Source organism: Stigmatopora nigra, chromosome 3 (assembly GCF_051989575.1).
Source record: "Stigmatopora nigra isolate UIUO_SnigA chromosome 3, RoL_Snig_1.1, whole genome shotgun sequence".
Classification (NCBI taxonomy): domain Eukaryota; kingdom Metazoa; phylum Chordata; class Actinopteri; order Syngnathiformes; family Syngnathidae; genus Stigmatopora; species Stigmatopora nigra.
The window spans coordinates 12,631,714-12,653,648 of NC_135510.1; the positions used below are offsets into that span (position 1 = coordinate 12,631,714).

At 38.0% G+C, this 21,935-nt stretch overlaps 1 protein-coding gene across 4 annotated transcripts in view; it reads right to left on the reverse strand.

The window, feature by feature from the left end:
- Positions 1–108: 108 nt before the first annotated feature.
- The window catches only part of LOC144193881 (immunoglobulin superfamily containing leucine-rich repeat protein 2-like), a 44,514-nt gene continuing 22,687 nt past the window's right edge, over positions 109–21,935 (reverse strand). For 3 of the 4 annotated variants that reach the window (XM_077712512.1, XM_077712509.1, XM_077712510.1), the window contains exons 4-5: positions 11,788–11,853; positions 109–3,168 (exon numbers count right to left, since the gene is read on the reverse strand). In XM_077712512.1, coding sequence (XP_077568638.1) covers positions 1,108–3,159 — 2,052 coding nt within the window. In that variant the 5' untranslated portion in view covers positions 3,160–3,168; positions 11,788–11,853 and the 3' untranslated portion in view covers positions 109–1,107. Of the gene's footprint in view, positions 3,169–11,787; positions 11,854–16,406; positions 16,524–21,935 lie in introns of all 4 variants that reach the window. The other variant, XM_077712511.1, reaches the window with a different exon arrangement.

Below are 21,935 nucleotides of genomic sequence, written 5' to 3' on the forward strand. Positions count from 1 at the left end.
TTTACACGAATATACACGTTTATTTGCCAATCACCAGGTATTGGTTAACAACAACAGAATGCAATGGATTGTATAAATTTTGCTTGGATAGAATTTCACACCCACAAACCAAATTTGTATTTTTAATAGCACATGATGGCCGACATATTACAATACAGTTAGATTTTGTGTCATCTAGTAACAACACAGTTCTGTTATGTTACAGTCATCAAATTACTGTATTGCGGTTGTGTCCGAAACAATCTCAAAGTGTTAAGTTGACACAACAAAAAAGGGTTGATTTGGATTGTTTTTCCGTAACCCAACTATTAACAATGTTTCTTATTACGGCTTCACATCTCTATTGCATGAAGTTAAACAATTTCTAGGACATGTTGATTGGGAAGAGAGCGGTTACACTACATTCCATAATTCCTCTGTCACTCTTAGTTTTACGTAAGAATCATTTTTAGTTTGGTCCCACCAAAAAGTGTTGTATCATTGAATAGCTTATAGAATGATTTTGAGCTTTACTCTCGATTTTTGGTCAAACACAATGCTGTCTAAAATGAAGACAACTCTGCATATATTTAAAGCCACATATAGAATACACCGCTGGGGTGCCACAGGCACCACAATAAGATTACTTGAAGCACGTAGTTATTTTATACTGTACTTTTTTAGAGGTTCTTGGCACAAGTTTGCAATTCTCACCATTTATGATAACACAATATAGATCACTTTGCTGTGTATCACTAAGCATTATTAAAGGACAGTCTTAATGACTTTGGCACTAAGCAACAACAGCTGCAGTAGCTTTAAATCTGGTGTTCAGCCCACACTACCTGCAGTACAATTGGGTACATTCATTAAACATCGCGCAATCGTCTAATTCATTAGTTGCGTGGTAAATTAACGATTATCTTGGACCCTCATTGAAGAGAATACTGCGTATGATTATAAGAAATATTTCTTAAATACACATTATTTCTCTTCAAGACTTGAGAAAATTCACATAATACAACACGGTGCAACACATTTGACATTAATGGCACAACATGAAGCATCGTATTGTATTTTCCAAAGTGCACTTTGTAAAATAGCATACGCGACTGTTAACTGGTATCGTTAGTTATTGATACTCACAGCTTCGGCCCCTAAAGAAAGCCTATCGCTGTAGTCTGATTCAATTTCGCAATCATCCAGATTGTCTCTAGAATGAGACAATGTGACAGTTTCGGTCGCAACACTTTCTTCCGTATCGTCCTCTTTCTCTCCATCCAGACTCTTAGTAGCAACATTTTCATTCAGTTGACTGATACTTATATTCCTTTGGGAGTCTGTCAGTATTGTGATGTTGATGTTGGTGGCCCGGTCTCTGTCTAAATCCATTTGGTATTGGTTTCTGGCTTTTAAGATCAGCTTGTATGTTTTGCTATGGTATTTGTACACCAAGTGGAAGCACATGGCTCCTAGAAGAGGCACAGTGGACACAGTCAGAAGGCAAATACTGACTGAGATGATGATGATGAGATTAGGCATCTTCCTTTTGGTTGTGAAGAACACTTGCACCTCACAGTCTTCCTCCTTGTGAGTCAAACACAGGGAATAATTGGTACCAGGTCGCAAACCCCTAAGTACGTAGGTACTGAGACCCTCTTTAACCTGAGACCAGAGTACAGGTGAGGGATTGTGAGCAGTGGTAACACACAAGTACAGTCCTTGTGTCGTAATTTCCTCATAGTTGTTTTCAGTGCCATTGTGAGGGCTTTCCAATGATGCAAGGATAGAGGTGGTCCGGTTTACCCGCCTGTATTTGGGCATAAGAAGAGGGTTGAGCCGTATGGTTGCCTCTGTTTCGGATACCCACAGGGAAACGACGCCAAAGTCAAACATGTAATGATTTGTATCAGCCGAGCTCTCATTTAAGACCACATTGGAGATGTGTGATTTTTTTGTTCTGATTCCACATTTCGAAGAATCTTCGAAAGATTGAGGGTTGATCTCTGTATTGAGCAAGTAAGGGTTGGATACAGATTCAAAATCAGAAGTTTTAGTTATTGAGAGTGATTTGAGTCTTTGTCGCGTCACATTGTATGGAGATGTTGTGATCACATCCATTGCAAAGATTTTTTCGGTTAAAGGCCACACTTTGAAAGAAATCCAGTCCTCTGCAGTTCCAAATTCGTTTGAGGCAGAGCAGCTGTAGTCGCCACTGACGTTTGTGATCAGGTGTGATATGAGAAGGGTTCCGTTATTAAAGATTTGGACCGAGTATTTTGACAATAAGGATGTGTCGTTTAACTCGGCCAAGTCATCCTCTGTAAAAGACTGGTTTAGTTCTTGTGCTAGACTGCGAATAGTCCATGTGACCAATGGCTTTGGGTTTCCTTCAAATTGACAATTTATAATCAAAGTGTCACCCACGTACAAAGTTGTAAAGTCAATATTTGGCACAGTCCATATTGACACATTTGGGTTTGTGCATTTTGACTCGGGTAAGTTAACTATCAGTTCCCCTTGAAGTGTCTTCGGAGTAGCGCAATTAATAAACTTCTCTTCCGGGATGGAGACATTAGTAGTTGAGAGCCAATCTCTGAACCAGTCGATGTAACAAGTGCAGTCAAAAGGATTGTTGAAGATTTGTAATCGTGACAGAGAAGTCAAACCATCAAATGTCCCCTCAGCAACAGTTGAAAACTTGTTATTGTTAAGACGAAGAGAACGCAGATTTTTTAGACTAACAAAGGCATCTCTGGGCAGACTGACCAACTTGTTGTGGTTCAATTTTAGCATCTGCAGTTCTGGTAGACTCTGCAGATCTCCCCATGGAAAGTCAGATATTTTATTATGGCTGATGTCCAAATTACGCAGTAGAACCATGGCCGAAAGGCTTCCAGGAGCAATAAAAGCAATTTCATTATAGGCCATCCATAGTGACATCATCTGGGTGGTATTTTTAAAAATACCTCGTCGAGTCAAACTGATCTTGTTTGCTGACATACTTACAATATTAATATCAGGAGGAAAAGTCATTGGGATTTCATCCAAGTCTCTGTAGGAGCAATCTGCAAAATTATGTCTATATTTCACAGAGCAAGTGCAAACTGATGGGCATGCCAGTGAGGCACTGAAGAGGGGGGCAATCACTAATGTTGAAATTAGGACTGGCACAGCCATTTTCAGCTCCTGTAAAAATAAAAAAAGATAGTTCAGTTGAAGAATCATTTTTTTTTGTATCTACAAATACAATTAAATTTTCAGCTATGTGTTGATTAGTAGTTAAAAAAATCTTAGAGTGGCAATTTTAAAGATAGTGGTCATTGAAAATAAAAACAGATTTTTAACAGACTTTAGAACGGAAACACAATCCAGAACTCAAGAAAGACATATTCAGTGTGTATGAGTTAAAATTTCATATTAAAATTGAACTTTAATTCTAAATGTGTGTGTTTAGTGTTTTGATTATGATAATAAAAAGTGATAACAATTTAGAAATAGTAGCTTTATATTTGAAACTAATATGAAATGTATAGTAGGTGCATGCTTGTTGCTTAATTTTGGTTTTTAATGACAGATATTTATTTCAGTCTTTAAAGAAATTTTAATAAAAAAACACACATTAAGTAGCCTATATAGAAAATGTGGCTGTTCCATTGTTATTTTTTTAGAAATACAGTAATTGCACTAAATGGTCTATGTATCCCAAAAATAGAATTCCTACTCCTTTAGGTATTTTGACACTTGAGAAGGAAGCCAATGTTTAAAAAAAAGATGAATCATTGTTTTAAACATTGAAATACTGTAGATTTGTCATTGTTCAAAGAACAATTGTTTCCTTAATTCTATTTTGGGAGCCCATAATTTCACTATTATCACTGCTAATAAATTAAACATACATCAACAACACCAAAACACAACAAACCCAGTAGTAGATGGATATTGTTCTGCCTTGGTACTGAGTCTGATGATGATAATAATAATAAAAAAAAAATCCTTGATAAGCCAAAATCTTTCCTGTAGGTAGTAAATGTTATTGTTGTCATATCTAAAAGAGTGGCTGTCCCCAGTCCACGCAACATGCAGCGTGTCCTTGGTGAAGGTCCACGGATGACGAAGCTGCGCGGCAGATGTTGCTTTTAACCATAGCAATGCAGCAAACATCTCAACTATGAACATTCCGCGATTGTCACTATGCCGGTGGGCGAAATTACCCCGTGAAAGATTAATGATGGTGATACAAAGATGATCTTTCTCTTACCTGTCTCCGATTTTTTTTTTTTTTTTTTTGGCCACACGGCAACAGCGGCGCTTATTTGTTTATCCCCGTCCAAAAATGCTTTTACAAGTTGGAAGAACGCATCTGTGCGTCTTTGCTGTCTGCTGTATGCAAGTCGAACAGCCCCCCATCCCAGCCGACCCCTCATTGACACAATTGTATTGACGTGTCCGACCTAAAAATACTTCTTAAAGCGAAATCAACCCTGATCAGAATCTTATATAGAGATGCTAAAATGAGCGATATTTACACCAGAGCATCATACAATTGAATTGAATGCGTTTGTTGTCATTATACATGTATATCATAAGATTTACAGCTTTTTACCATGAAGTGCACAAATAACAACAACAAACTAACAGACAAATAAATAATCAACAAATGATAATTAAAAATGAATCAACGAATAATTAAGTAAAACAACATAAATATGCAAGGGATTGCACAAATGACAACAACAAACTAACAGAGAAATAGATAATCAACAAATAATAACAAAAAAATAATTAAATAACGAATCAATGAATTACTTAACAACATAAATAAATAGGGAAGAACACAAATAACAAAAAAAAAAATAAACATACGGAAAATTAATCACTGAATAATAGTAATAAATCTGTAATCAATAAATAATAATGAATAAATGTTCAATAAATAAGTAATTAAATAATAATAAATAAATGAGTAATCAACATAATAAATAAGTAGTAGTCAAGCTAAATAAGATAGAATATCTTTATTTTACTCATTCCATTCTATTGACGTAGTAATATTTTTATTAGTAACAAAAGTATTTTAGTAAAGTAATCCTTTGTAGGGTGAACTAGCTGAATATTCTAGTTGCCTATTTAAAGAATGGAACTTGACTAAAGCTGAGAGGTTAAAGTGTTAAAACTGACACATCCCAACCACAAATGCAGCTTCTCCTTCTAATGATCTAAAGCCTTCAATGGTAACAACCCTCATTTATAGATAGATGGCAGCAAAAGCATTGGTATTGCTATTCCTACCAGCCCATTAACTACAGTATGTACTGCTGTTATTTTATTATTGTTATTTTGCTCAATAAACTCTCAAAAAATATTGCTGATACAAGTTTGCTGTGCCATCATAGACTGAAATCTTGCAATGGCCAAAACAACTGGAACTGTTGAAAAAAGGTGGTAATATGAAATAATATTTGTTAAATATCTCGCTCTCTCATACATATATAATATTATTTCATATTACCACCTTTTTACAACAGTTTTCCAGTAATTTTTTTTGCCCTTGCAAGATTTCAGTCTATGATGGCAAAGGCGGTTGCCAGCTTCATGTTTTGATATGATAGAGGTCACCATGAAAAGGTAAGAGAGTTACCTTTTCATGATCATCATCATTCACGTCTTGCTTAGAGTTCCAGGCCCCAGGCACTGGATGCAAATTTTTTGTGTGTGTGTGTCATTCAGTTTTGATCAAGGCAAGAAATCTTTCATTTTCTGAACCGCTTTATGTGAATTTCTTAAACTTTTAACTTAACATGCTTTGCATGAGTAGTAGGTGTAACACACACACACAAAATCACTTCAATAAAACAACCTTTTAGCTATACAGCAGTAAAAAAAGATTTACTGAGATTACTACATGCGTTTAAAGTGCTTTAAGAAAACTCATTTAGAAAGATAAGGAAAATGAAGTGATTGGACATCATATTCATTCCGATATTCCAATGTTTATATACAGACTTGGTTCAGGTACAGACTGTTTGTTCCTCATTCCACACCGTAATCAATGATGATGCCACAAAACAGGCACTTTTCATCTTATTATTCAGACTTTGACAAAATGATTTATAATCCAAATGTGTTATAGTTCCTTTGTATCATTTAAAAAAAACATATTCCTACAAATAATGTTGTAATTGATTGATTCTGCACACCAAAAAACATGTATGGTTACAACCTTACATATTTACATATTTATGTTCATTAATATGAATACAAATATCTGCATTAATATCTGCTGTGCCTTATCAAATCAATCAATATAACAACAGTAAAAACCTGTTTTTTGGAGGTGTGCATTTTTCCACACATAACAACATCTCCAAGAATATACTTTGTTTTAAGAGGTGTATGTATATTTAAAAATATTCTATTAGCGTAAAATAATGCCAGAGTGCCAGAAATATAACCAACTAAAATTAAATATACCCCCCCCCCCTTTTTGTCATTTTGTGAGCAAACCTTGAAATTCAGCATGAGATCATATAATTATTGCCTTCACTGGTAGCCAGTGTCTCATGTTGGGTTGCTGATGATGAAAGATAGCTTCCGCTGACACTGCCCTGCATGATAGAGCACTGAATGATTGATGAACTACAATGTTTTTTTTTTTTTTTGTTGCGGGCTCTAAGGACAGTTTTCCCCCTTTTACACATTCAAACTTAGTACAAAGGCATTCAAAGAGTGCAGCCGTGTGCCGCTTTTCATCAAAATCTAGCCGAGGCAGAATTTAATCAAGTCGTCTTCCATTTTTCACCCAGCTGGAAAATTAAAGAGATCACGTGTCAATGGAAATTGCATAGAAGCTTATCCTTATTCCCACCACCTTGCCTCTTGTGTGCACTATCCATTTCCCAGTAACTTACACCTCTCGCTAGAGGATAGCAATATGAATTTGGTGCTAATGCAGTTCTATTGCTCCTCTTGTGATGCCCTGCGGTATCGCTATCACTGTACAGTATGGAAGGGCTTGGAGGGCTTTGGAGAGCCTCATTTGCCTCCATAATCTTCCATAGTCATTGACATGCTGGCACGGTGGAACACACTCATGTACACGATGTACTACGAAGGGGGACAGGACATGTCTAAACAGTCCTCATAAATGGCTCTGCGATAGCTTCAATTAACATAGTGAAGACAGCGCATTATGCAGATGTGCTATGGTCGCACTGATGAATTGGACCATGTTTCATGACAAAGTGAGAGAGTTAAAGGTAAGTGCATTTAATACTTCTCCAATAGGTTGCTTCCTCTTAAACTTTTTAGCTTGTTTTATAACGTCTTAATGATTGTCATCATTCAAGCTTGGAGACGTTAGGACACTGAAATTATGTCGGATTGCACAGTAGATCGAGAGATATTGAACACTTACCACATGGGGTGAATCAGGATGGGTTATGTGTTCAACCTGCAATAATGTTTAAGTATTTCTTTTCAAATCAAAAGTGATTTTTTTACATGTTACATCTCTTGGAGAAATACAGTACATTAGTAAGGTTGGACGTTTGGAAATATACATAGATAAATCCTGTTCTGCTGAGTAAAATAGGGGCTGTCTAGAGATGGCACACCTGCTTGCACTCACTCACTAAACCACAACCTTGGCTTTGTTCTAAAGCTCTTTTTTTCGACTTACACAGGCTCCATTTACTACTGATTGCCTGCGACTTGTGACCTTTGAACCCAATCCACACAGGTACAGCGAGAGGACCCGTCAATGCCTGGCAGCAGTTTTTTTTTTTTTTAAATACCTCTAGCCTGGTGGATAAATGATGGCCTTGGTGCACACACAAGTGCAAAGTGAAACACAAACAGCCCCAAATCAAGACATGAAGGACCGAATTCAATCTTTTTTACACAGCCATTTATCATGAACAGAGTATGTATTTTGTGCACACTAACTTCCGCAGTTTCAAAACAGATCGAAACACCAGCTCGTGTAAATGCCAACGATTTATAACGACAGACGATGACAAAGCAGCCGTCAGAAAACACTGCTAATGAGCTACTATAGATGGCAATAAGAGGTCCTTAGTGGTTGGGCTTCCGCGTCATTTTGTGTGGCCCGGAAATGTAACTCATGAGTGCCGACTTTCTGTATTAGGACCAAATTAAAATGAAGAGTATAAATCTATATCACATTTCCTGATTTTCCCCCTTTTAAATCAATTATTGTAATTTTTTTAATAATTTTTTTCTGGGTTTTTAGTCCAAAAATCATTTTGTATAATCGAAAATTATATTAAAAAAAGCTAAAATAAACATTGTTTTAGATCTATAAAAACGGAATATCCTGGGCTTTTAATCCAGTTCTTTTAATCATTATCTTTTAATAATTATATAAAAAAAATAATGTAAATATTATATCTAAAATGGTCTGGCCCACGTGAAATCAAGTTGACGTTAAAGTGGCCCGCGAACTAACCCGAGTCTGATACCCTTGAACTAAAACATATTAACACATATTAGTCATACATACAAGTCGTTTTTTTACAAAATCCCCATGGAAACTATGCCTGCCCCAATGAAGTACATGGCATGCCCAGAATGGCATGCAAAATAAACAAAACAGCACAAACCACCTGGATATAAGCGCACCTGCCCACAAGTATCCACCAAAGTATCTGTCAGTTTCAAATCTGAAGAAAAGATGGAATGAAGTTTAAAAAAAATGAACCTCTTTTCTTCTTCCCATCTTATCCCTTGTTAGAGATACAGGTGATTTACTTGCACGTCCAAGCACCTGGGATAGTACCGCATGACCCTCTCACAACCTCCCATCTCACATAAATGTATTCATCTCATCCTCTCCGGCCAGAGAGGTTACAGCCTTATTGTGTCCTGTGCTGTTGCTGTCAGCTCAGCAGCCAGAAACCATAACTTGTAAGTGCTAGCGAGAGCACTAGGCGGTCAGAGGATGAGAGAACAAGAGCATGGAGGGGAAAACGAATAAGAATTGATGCCAAGGGGGAGGGGAAAGGTGAAGAGTAGTGTTCAGGGAACTAGAAGGGCATGTATATTCTGTGAAAGGGCATTGAACCTCTTGATTCATTGAAGGTTTCACGACAATTTTCAAGGCCAAAATGGTAAAAGATGTTTATTTGTATAGCTTAACATGCTAAAATGCAAAGTACATTTGATAACCCAAGTATGACAAATTGGACAAGAACTGGGTTGAAATTCAACTTGCAAATGCCTGCTTGCCAAGCTAAGTAAGGTATTTACAAGTCTTAATTTCAGATAAATCAATGGTAAATGTTGATGTACAATAATTTACCGTTATGTAAGAAAATATATAGTCATTGCTCACATGACACATCAACAGAGGGGATGAATGCTGAATTCTGTCTTCTACCATCACATCTATTTTCTTAATGTCAACTCAAATAATTCCACATATGACAATATTTAAGACTACACAATAAGACAGCACCACCTGATGGTCATGGCCGACAACAATTGCTGTTTCGTGTAATACTATATACTCCACTACTGTGGTCAATTCTACAATTCAATTATAACAGCCTGTCAACAGGGTGGAAAAACAAATTTAACTAAAGAGTTTACAGATAAGGGGCAGTCAAATGTATGTAGTCAGTTGTATTTTTACTGAATAAGTTTAATGCATAAAATGAAAGTAGGGAAATATTAGAAAACATGCAGTCTCATATATATATATATATATATATATATATATATATATATATATATATATATATATATATATATATATATATATATATATATATATATATATATATATATATATATATATATATATATATATATATATATATATATATATATATATATATATATATATATATATATATATATATATATATATATATATATATATATATATATATATATATATATATATATATATATATATATATATATATATATATATATATATATATATATATATATATATATATATATATATATATATATATATATATAATGTTTTAACAGAATATGGTTATTTCCCCTCTGAAAGTAAAATGAATTATTCTGTACTAAAGATAACAAAGGTTGGTGAAAGACTATTTCGGTTTTAGGTGGTTCTACTACAATGGCTATTCTTGCCATGTTAGGTGTGTTACATTGCTGCTGTCACATTCTTCCACCAGAGTCTGGTTAATTAAGCACATCAGTTTCTTAATGTGATCACTTTTAATTAAAAGGAATTTTAATCAGAAGTGGCAACAGGAGGCTAGTAGTTGTGGCAATCGAGAGAAGGATGTGACGAGGTCACTCCACAGCAGGCAGGTGGATGTGCAATGCGAATGCTTATATGTATGTGTGCATGTGTACGCGCTTGCCCCCTAAGCTGCAGCAGCATGGTTTCCCTCACTTGATTTTTGTGGGTGCGTCTAATTAATATGGATGAAGCAAAGCCTTATGGACTCTGGTGCCTTTCATTCCATGACTATTAATGATTTTAATGAACTGGGCTAATAAGGCCGTTTTTCTCCGTTGAGCTCGAGAAGGGCTGTCCAACACATGCCAGGGTCACGAGAATGGGCTCTCCCCGCCTTCACATGGGAAATTAAAACAGGACTCACTAACCCATTAACGTCATTGTGTCTGCACTTATCAGTTGGGATCCCCGTGTGACAGTATTTATAATGAAAGAATGCCATGAAGGCTATTTGAGGGAGCAGGTCATGTGATGTTACGTAGATTTGAGTAAACATTTTTAACATGAATCCAAAGCCCCATCTAATTCTGTAGTAAGCAAGGCATGCCTTGGCTATTGATTTTCGTCAATAGGCCACAAAAACAACACTTCCTAATGTTTATATTTGACAGGGACATATTATGGAAAATTGCCTTTTTAATTGCTTGCATACAAACCCTTCGGAGCGACTCTGGGGTATCTGCTTATCCTTGTGTGGGGGGAAAATATAAATATTTGGTTATCCGTCTTTTTTTCCAACAATGTAATTTGGAGCAAGTTTTTCTATACGGGGGTTTTATCGTACTCATCTATTCATTTTCAACACCACTTAACCATGTCACGGTCGTTGGGTGCTGAAGCCTTTCTCAGCTGAGTCTGGACAAAAGACAGGCTACACCCAAATTGGTCTTAAGTCAGTCATAGGGCAGATAGACATCTATTTTTACATTCTGACCACTTCCACTGAGTGGGAACTAATCCCATGCTGCCTTTGCTGAAGTGAGGTGACTATGCCACCTTTGTTGCCAGGCCCATCACAAATATAAAGTGACACACAGTGGGCCAAGGACTGGAAGTGGTCGCTGCAGGCCTTGCCTCCAGTGATTTTGGGAGTTCAACATGATCTGCCATAACCATGATCACGTTTCACCCCAAAATTTGAGGTGAACAACTTATTTGCCAGCAACTCCAGCCTTGCTCTCTAAACCCTTAAAAGACCTTATTACAAGCATTTATTCTTAGTTATTATATATTTTTGGTGCTTTTCAAAAATTTACTTCTTTACTGTTAGTTCTTTTAACCTGTTTATCCATTTTGTTGTGGTGGTCTACATCATATTGATATTCAATACAGTCACTGTGGACTGTTGACAAACAAGTTTTGGCATGAATTGTAATGCACTCTGCAATCTTCCTGCACGTCCTTTGCCACTCAATGTTGCTCTCCAACCAATAATACAAAATTCACCTTGAGAGCAAGTCAATGAAGTTAAATTTGCAGGGCTCTTTGTTTTTCTTAATGTTGAAAACCCTTGCAGGTCTTGGGAGAACATGCAAACTCCATACAAATGGACTGACCTTTTGATGCCAGGATCCCAGAGGTGTGAGGCCAATGCGCTAACGACTCATCCACCGGGCCACCACCTTGAAATCAAGGAAAAAAATCAAATCAAAACCAAATGCACAAATATTTTAGTTACCCCTGGACACTGAAATAAAAAAGGAAAAATACTGTGTAATTCCATTTATGTCCTGTTTGTGGTAAACACGTCCAACTTTAAACCATGTAATCAACAGCGAGAATCAAGACATTTAATATGTTTCGTGATACAAGCTTAGATGGTTGTATTTTAAAATGTTGTTTTGTTTATTGGGGTGAAACTGTGGTCTTCCTATCCTAGCGTAAAAGCTAGTGACCCGTGCTGCCATTTGACACTGGAAGCAGAAGCCGTGAAGAATGGCATTGAGCCCATTGGGGGTCTCTGCCTCACACTGATAGGAAGGCATTGATCATGGTAACGGTGCTGCAAGAAATATTTCTGTCGAACCAGCATGCACCAATCACAGTTTGACCTGAAGTCAGCCTAGAAAATGCTTATCCTTGACTTCAGTCTCATATCATCCCTCTCACTCTGTTTTCCTGACTGGCTGGGTCACATCATAGCAGAGTTGTTGGCCTTGTGTTGGGAGATTTACAGCGCCATGTAGCCATCTGTTATGTAGCAAGTGCATAACGTACAGGCTCCTTCACCTTCTTCGTCATCCTGCTTTGTATTGTAAATGTGCCATTTGCATTCATGAAGGTATTTACATGCATTCACAGGCTGCAAACTACAGTATGTATACTGCTACTCATGTCACAAAGGACAGTTCTCAATTCTGATAGAACTTTACCTTAATATCACCACCACAAACGTAACTATTATTACGTCTCGTTGGTATGTCATATGTGGAGGCACAGTTGGCACTGAGAGTGGGAGTGTTTTGAAAGACAGTTGTTGACACGTTTAATAAAGCCAGTAAGTGATGCACTTGCACCAGAGAAAAATGGAGGACTGCAAACTACAGTTGGCAATGGATCCTCGCAAGCTACCTACTGACCGCAACAACAACAAAAATGCTACCCTTGATGTCCTTATCAGGTAACAACATTGTGAAGTGACACCTATATTATTTTATTCATAACAACGCTGCATGATTGTCAAGTAAAGTTAGATTGCCCTGGCATCTGTAGATACATCACCGTCAGCAAAAAATAAGAAAGAAAAACTGAGAAGTAGAGAGCATCTGTGCATAATATGACAAGCTTCTTACTAACTTACCAGCTCACAAAAAAACAAATAACCCCCTTTCATTCTTCGCAAATTTCTTCTTAAAATAATTGTATGTATAACTCTTATCTTTTACTTTAACAAATGCTTATATGATCACATTTTTCCAACAATAATTATTTTATAATTATTCATTCATTCATTCCTTTTCTGAACTGCTTTATAGGGTTCCAGGGGGTGCTGGAGCCCATTCCAGGTGACTTTGGGCACGAGGCGGGGGACACCCTGAATTGGTGAGCAGCCTATCGCAGGGCACGAGGAGACAGACAACCATTCACAGTCACACTCTTACATAGGGGCAATTTAGAGTGTCCCACCAGCCTATCATGTCTTTGGAATGATGTGTTACAAAACTCAAATTGCTGGCATACAGAAAAATGTTCACTCAAACTCATCTGTTAAGCGTTTTTCCATTTTCTCTTGCTCTGCCGGAGTCAGATGACATTGAAGGACCTATTGCTGCGTGGCAGTACATTTTTTGCTGTGGTTAGAAGGTGTACTCAAGATAATTAACACAACACACCAAACCTAATGGTATCTCTGGTGACAATATCATAAGCCCCAAATTAATCGCTTACTATTCTACAAAGACTGACCAAGGGGGGGACAAATAAGGACTGGCCTGTTTTTTTTCAGGAACTCATACTACCACAGTGAAGCATCTCTGGACATAAACATGCACCCGGCAGCACATTTCTTTCTCCCCGATCTTTTAGTGAACCATCTTTCAACAAAAAGGCAATATTTTGATGAACCATTGGAAGTGCTTCATATTGAAACCAAATTACTCCCAAAATATGATCCTGTCGTTTCATCACTGTCAACGTGTGCTTTGTGAACAAGCCGCAAGCATCGCTTTGGCAGATACTGCTACTATGCGAGGACTCTTAAAGTGAGTGATCGCAGTATTTTAGGGATAATAAACAATGCCAAGACATAAGACAAACAGCTCATCAATAAATGTATTGTATCTGAGGATTATTGACTTGTTTTTGTATGGATTGAGGAGACTGCTATCAATATGTCTGATCTCTCACCTTTATAATCAGCTCTGGTCAAATTTATTCAGGGTTGCAACTCTCTTAATCTGAATTATTTGACCAATACTTTGGTAATATGAATGTGTAACTATCCTGAATGAATGGTTGGCACTGTATGTGTTAACTTATTTTGTACAATAAATTACAATTCAGCGTACATGACACTTAGATGAGCATCAACAGTAACGACTCAATAATTCTCCATTCACAAAACCTACAAAAAATCAGGTGGCAGTGTTACGCCCCCCTAAAAAATTAAACAAACTGAAGTTATGCTCACGTTGACCAGTGCTGTACACCGTGGTGACATTTTCTTGATACGGAACGTTAGACGTGTTCATAAGGACTCCGACTGACAGAGATCAGAGTCTATTCAAAATCAGCCATTAAAATCTCTGCTTTAGAGTCTTTGAAATGTCTTCCCAGCTTTAGGGGAGCAAGGGGTCAAATGTTTGGCAATTAGCATCAACCACTCAACACTTAACCGCGTCGGAAGCACCTGACACTGCTAAACTGGCAACCCTGCACTTCACAGTGGGCGAATGAGCATAATAACAGCACTGAAATATTACAGGGAGATAAATGTCTCCAGCCTACTGGCATTTAGCAGTGAGCTCTTCTGTATGCTGTATACGTGCCTGGTCTGCTGGAGCCCTTTGGCTGCTCATATTGTGCTCTTCTTTTTGATGGGTGAGGGAGTCAAGCCAATACAGGCCTGCTGGCTTTTACAGCCACGTTTATTGCAGTAACTAATTTGTCCTTTTGACCGTACGGCATTACGTGGTATCTGGAGGTCTCACAGAGGCAGAACTGCTCCATGCTGGCACACTTTCTTCAAATCACTACAAAATATTTGATTTGGACATTATTGGATCCCAAAGTGAGACACTCATTATTTTTCTATGCTTGTAAGGAATGATTGCTTCTTTTTTAATTACGCAAGATTGTTAATTAGGTTTCGGGTGCACAAACATTCCGTCGAGTTAATAAAGAAAAAGCATTAGGTTTGTGTAGGAAGTATTGTGTGTGGAGAAAGAGAAGGATGGTCGATTGATAATCGAATAAAACTGAAAAATAAGCTTTGCCAAAAGGCACATTGCTTCATCATACAGTATTACTCAACGCTGATATCGTACTTTTTGTGTTGCAACTTTTGTTTGACTGTCAAACATTAGCTTAATCAGTGCATCACATCACATGCTGCCTCACAATGAGGACGTGCCCTGAACGGCAAGAATGCGCCGTCAAACAAATGGAAGGACAGAAGCTATCCATTTCAGCGTGATGCGTTGTGCGCTTGCATCTTTTAGCAGGGTAATTTGCAGTGTGCGCGTCAATACATCATAGGCCTTTCTAAATTGAGCTTAGAAGCACAAAGGGAAGGGCAAACAAGATGGACACAGAAATCAATTTCCCCACTGATAACACAAAGTGAACGCACATGGCGGGACTCCGGGAATTGACAAGCAGTCGGCACAGGGCAACGTCTGCCTATCTGCCTGCCATGTGAAAACAATCATCTCTGACAAGTCGTACATAAGGCACCGAGCGGCCTGAGATAACGCTACTTAGGACTGACAAGGCTCCAAAAATGCCATGTGTTTGGCTAGGAAGAATAAAAAAATGGACAATTACATTCATTCATTCATTGTCTGAACCGCGTTTCTTCACAAGGGTTACGGGGGTTGCCTATCCCAACTAAATACGGGCATCAAGCGAGAGACACCCTGAATCGGAGGCCAGCCAATCACAGGGCATGGGCAATTACAATATGGGAAAGTAGGCCCTCTGATTCTAATCAATATCAATAAAGTGTATCAATCTCCTGTTAATCATCTTAACCTTTCCTCCTTATCTGTACACAGTTGTTTAAAATGTGTATGACTTCCCATTGTCTTTGGACTTTCCAAAGAAGGAAGAAGCTGGTCTGGCCAGATAGACCCAAATTTATTCGTAGAGGTCTTCTAAGTACATCAACTAGTTTATACTCGGACAAAGAGTTTCAATGGCAGAGCTTTGAGAAATTCCTGGGTTCTGTGGTGGATATTGAATCACGAACATATACTACATGTCCAATTATTCTTCATAGTGCTCTTTATTGTCTTGGAAACCGAGTTGAGGACAAGACCAGGACCTTTAAAATGTGTTGAAATGTAAGCAGTATTGAACACTTTGTTACCTTACTTACGAAAGTAGCCCAAAATGACCTCTGATATAATAAGACTCTGCAATTGTAGTTCCTAGAGTGTAGGATAAAATATTTCTGATCATCTGTACATGATTTTTTTTCTTAGTCTACCTATGCCAAGGTCTTTACACTGCATACCTGTTTTTTTGTGTGGGCCATGGGCTAACAGCAGAGACATTTCAGGTTGGATACTCAGACTGTGTTTTTCAGTGTGCAGAAGCCTCCCCGAGCCAGAGTCTGTCCCTAGAGAGAGACCTGACAGAGAAAAGCCATAAGACAAGCTTCAAAGGACACACACAGATTGCCTGCCTCGTCTTCCTCATTCTCCATCCTCCTCCCCCTCCCTGTATCCAACACAACCACAAGCACTAGACTATTCGACTTCATTCACACATAAGATGGATATGCACCGGTAGCGAGGATAGAGCGGGGTATACGTTTGCAAAACATTCCCTGGAGGAGTTGTGAGATTGCCTTCATTTGGATGGACTGTAATTGGCCAGGGGGGCTCTCTCCTCGAGACAGCCCCGGCACCATGCGCACATTTCTCTGATATTCCTTACCAGCTTCAGCCTTGGGGCTTCCAGCCTCACCGTGTGCCATCTGTGCCCACAACAAGCAAAGGTTGCAGTTTTTCCGCTTTAAGTAAGCTCTTGCTGGAGAACCTTTTGATCAGGGAAGATACACCAAGCCTCCCTGTTCAGAGTTGACACCCCTTATATTTCAAAAGTCTAAAACTACAGAAGCCGTCTCGTTTTTGGAAATGGGACCCATAAATCTTTCATACCACATGCCATCTTTCTTGTTCTCTAATTTAAAATCCAGAGAGGAGATGGGGTGGTTGTTTTGCTCAAGAGATACATTCTACAAAAATAATTCCGATGAAATGAAGATACTGTGTAAAACATGAATGAAAACTGGACACTAGTTTATTCTCCATGGACACATCTTGGATTTGGTGTCTTCGTTATTCAGTGGCATAGCTAAAAATTATTATTTCATTAGTGCTGTTAAGGTTAAGGTCTTAACTCTGAAGTTAAAGTAAAAAGTGTGACATTTCAGGCAGACACAGTTGATTAAAAATATAGCTCATCGCCATTATTTTCAGTCAATTTGGGTTCTATTAGAAATCTGCATGAATTGTCTGAGTCGCCTCCAATTTTTCTGATGAGATTCCATTATAGCAATAATAAACTACAAATTGAAGGGAATAAACGCTTATTAGTTGGTCAGGATGCATTTCTCCTTTCCCATGGTGAGGTAATTATCATAACTCATTTGTTTTCTAGCACTAGTAAGCGTGCAAGTGTCAGACTGATGTATTCACCCACTATTACCCTGTCCTCTTGTTGTCTTGTGTTCCACAGCACCTCTAATATGGTACCAGCTTGTTTGGTGGGGGACAGAACTGTTCAATCAAATACACAGGCACATATTTGCAGACACCAAACCCACTTCCGTGTCTGCCTCTCTCTTTCTCTCTCTCTATTTCTATCCCTCTCTTTCTCTCTCTTTCTCGCTCTCTTTACATGGTGGACTTAATGAATATTTCCCTTTGAGAGGCAGAGTGTAAAACAAACACAAGCCAGTGTCTCTTTTGCCCTCAGCCTGGTTCCTTGGAGGGACCAAGACACATGAAAAGGCTGAGAGACCCGAGAGCAAATAAAGTATTTTGGCATCTGCGCTAGATGCTTTCCCCCCACATAATCATCTCCAAGTCCTCTGATCAGCCAGCCCAATACAGTAAACAAGGATGGCAGCCAGTGGGTTATGAGGCAGATATGATAGAATGGATTGCTCAAACAACATTCTTTGATGAAATGTCCAATTACAGTACCTGAGGAGGTGCTACATTATTTTAAATGTGAAACACAAATTAAAACCGAACCTAAAAAACATACAATCGCATATTATTATACTAGTCATTTTTTAATGACCAGCTGTCGCATATGCTTTCCCAAGTCAGTAGTCTCGTAGTTCAATTTTGCTTACAAATTTTCAATGTTTTTCTTTAAATAAAAATGTTTAGGGGGTTAACCTTGTGTATTGGCTAAATGGTTACTGATTGGTTGCGAGAAAAAATAAATAAAATGTGGGTCAAACGAAGCAATTATGGATTAAAACAGACTGCAAGCATTTGCTATGTGTCATTGTCCTGGCAAAATGGCAATAATCTAAATCAAGAGAATTTTACACGTTGGAGAACATAGTCCAGGCCATATTGTGACAATTAAAATAAATACTATTATTTTCCACCTTTAATTTGCTATTATTAATCATTATTCTGATCACAGCACTTTTTTTACTCAATGCAATGGTAATATGGCAGCAGAATGTGATAATAGTATTGGTTAGCACATCTGTCCCCTGGGTGGAATTTTGGTTTTTGCTCTCCAATTTGGAGGCAATGCATGTGCCTTTGTTTTCTCTGCCAAATATAGATGTCAGGTTACGTTAAAATAATGAATCCTCCAAAGCTGAGAATAACTACAGTTTTTTTTAAATCAGTATCTTTGAAAAAGATTATTTTGAGAGAATGTATTTACCAAAACAATTGAGAAAACAGTATTTTTTGTCCAACATTCATCCCTCTTACGTTCCTCTTCAGAACTAACTCATTTTTTTGCTTAGTTTCTAAAGCCTTTCAATGTAAAAGAGAAATATTGCCAGTAAAGCTGTCTTCCTTGTTCATTCCTGTTCAAAGTTATGAGTTCTTTTTAAAGGAGAATGATCTTCATAGAGTATTGTAACGTGCAGTGAGTGCAGGTGAAGAGACTTTGTCACCTTTCTAGAAGCAAATCCATTTCAACCAAAATATGAGAAGTACTGTGAGAATTTTGCATTCATTCCCTACCATCTGTGAGCTATGCAGTCATCTGTGATCAGCCAGACAAAGTCTGACAAAGTCAAACAACAGACTGGCTGTCTAAGTATGTGCTTGAAGAAGAACGTAAGCGTGTGTTCTCGTGTGACTGTCAAAGTGTCTCTAAATGAGGCTGACAGCCACAAAGGGAAGCCAGATTCGGGCTGTCTCACCTCACATTTTACCGGCAGTTGTGTGTAATTACCAAATCTAGCAAAATTGTATAATACACAAATTCATTCATTTTCCAAACCACTTATCCCCACAATTTCGAATGTCCAATCTGTCTACCATGCATGTTTTTGGAATGTGCGAGGAAACCGGAATACCCGAAGAAACCCCACGCATGCTTCGGGACAACATGCAAACTCCACACTGGTGGACCGACATGGATTTGAACCCGGGACCCTAGAACTGTGAGGCCAGCACACTCACTACTCATCTGCTGGGCAGTAGCAGGGGTAAAAGAAAAGAAAATTCAGTTAATCTGGATTATAATAAAGTTTGGGCATTTCTGATTATTTTTAAAATTTTCCTCCATAATATTGCATAAAGCCTGACGGCTGACGGGCCACCAGTGTAGGTTGTAGTTTGCCTTTCGCCTGAAGTCAGCTGGAATAGGCTTCAGCACCCTCCACAACAGACGAGGATGCGCGGTACGGAACTTGAAATATTGCATAAAAAGGTCACTGCATTCTTTACCTTCTGAATAGGAAAATAATATAAAGGGCCCATGGCCATTTCCTCCATGAGAAATAAAGACTTATTTTACCAAATAAGGCAAATGGCACACAATGCACAAGGACAAGGCTGTGAGGTGATGACTTTAAGCCAAGAGAACAATCATTACATGTTGAAAAGTTGATCCTGTGTCTCATTCTTAAGGTCATCAATGGATAAATGGAAAGTTTAGGACAAAATTGATAGAGGAGACATGTCTTTATAACGGAAGATGATACTGTTCATTCCTCTGACAAAGCCAGATTGTCATGACCCTCAAATGCCTCAGGAGACAACCTGCTCAATTGTAGGATTTGCTGATAATTCCAATTCAACCCTAAACAGTTGTCCCCGTTCCTGATATCCCTCCCACATAACCTTTCAATCTTCATCCTCCTGCTTGGCTAGCATATCGATTTTCAATTTTGCCTTTTGTCCCCTCCCATTTCTCCCTTCTACTGCAGGTCACTCCATCATCTCAAGAACACTTCTTACAGGTCAGCCTCTGTGACAGACGTCTTTTCGTTCCTTGCTATTTCTTTTATCCCTCCCCTCTTTGGCAGTTTCTCCTTTTTGACAAGGTCGGGGCCCGAGCCATGCTTGGAGATGCTTAAGGTTGGTAAATGGAGATGTAATGTAATAAAGCTGTGGATAATAGAATCTATGAGGGTTGGGTCTGATCTTGTTGGAGTAGGTCGTGGAAGATTAGCTCAGTCAGGATTTGAAGGTGTCCGCAGAGTGGATAAAGGCTCTGTTGGTGGAGCTTAGCAAGAGAAATGTTCAGCAGCAAAAAGCCTTCTCATAAACTTTACTCATAAACTGTAAATTTAGAGGCCTTACGCAACACCACTGATTTAAGATATCTACATAATGATTAATGCATTTGAAGTACAATCTATCTTGGTACTGGGACAAGAGTAGTGACTTTCATGGAGGAAACAAATCTTTTAAAAGCTCATTAACAGGAATGATGATGAGAACCCACTGTCATTTTGTGGGAGCTGTTCTTTTTTCAGCTAAGTGTGTGATTCATTTTATATATACACCTGTGAATACATATATATATCATAGCTCTAAATACATTGACATTTCCCGAATACGGGATGAATAAAGTTATCCAATCCAATCAAATGGAATAATTTAACATAAGGTTGACAGCAACAATAATGCCTTTCTTGTTTTTTTTTATATAATAGTGGGATATGATAAAATGTTCAGATAGGAAAAACGCATTGGTTTAACAATTTGAGTGTTTAGTTATATATATATACACACTTGTGAATAGATATCATACCTCTAATGGAATAATTTAACATAAGGGTGACAACAACAATGGGGTTTTTGTTCCAACATGTTGATAATAAGATATATCAGTAAAGTTGGATTGAGGATACAACAACAAATCACTATTGTGATTATTTCTCCCTGTGTTTCCAGCGTAAATAGAGGGTATAACAATAACACAATGGGTTTGATACGGTAGTTTTCAGGCTATAACTCGCAGCAGCCAAAGAATACTTGATGGAGAGTAAAAAACAATCAATACGTCGCATTTTGAGAGAGCAATTTCTCATTTGATCAAAAATCCAAGAACAAACATACATTAAACTAACAACACAATAGTAAAGTCCAAATGATGAAAAAAGGGTCAATTATGGTCCAGAAAATTCAGTATTTATGAATGGAATTCACCATATAAGTTCGCCTTTTCCATGCAGGAACACATAGCTTAGCTCAAAGCAAGCTATTAATTGCCACAGCACATGCATTAACGTTTTTGCTGTCATGAAAATTAACATGCCTGGGTTTCATGGTAGGCGCACCTCCGCCACTTGTGAAAGTAAAGCCCTGAAGCTTGAATTGATTTGATATATTTAAAAGCCAACTCAGTGTCCAATTTTTTTAAAGCAATTAAAATGTCTTTGTTACTTATTGTTCCACTCTACCTGAAAACCCGTTAAGCTGGTGGCCCATGGCTGGATGGATTGCAGCTAGTTTTTTTTTGTCCCATCAGTGATGACCTTGAAAGGGATTCTAATACAGTAGGATGTCACCCATGTTGGCAGCACCAGATGGACTGCTGC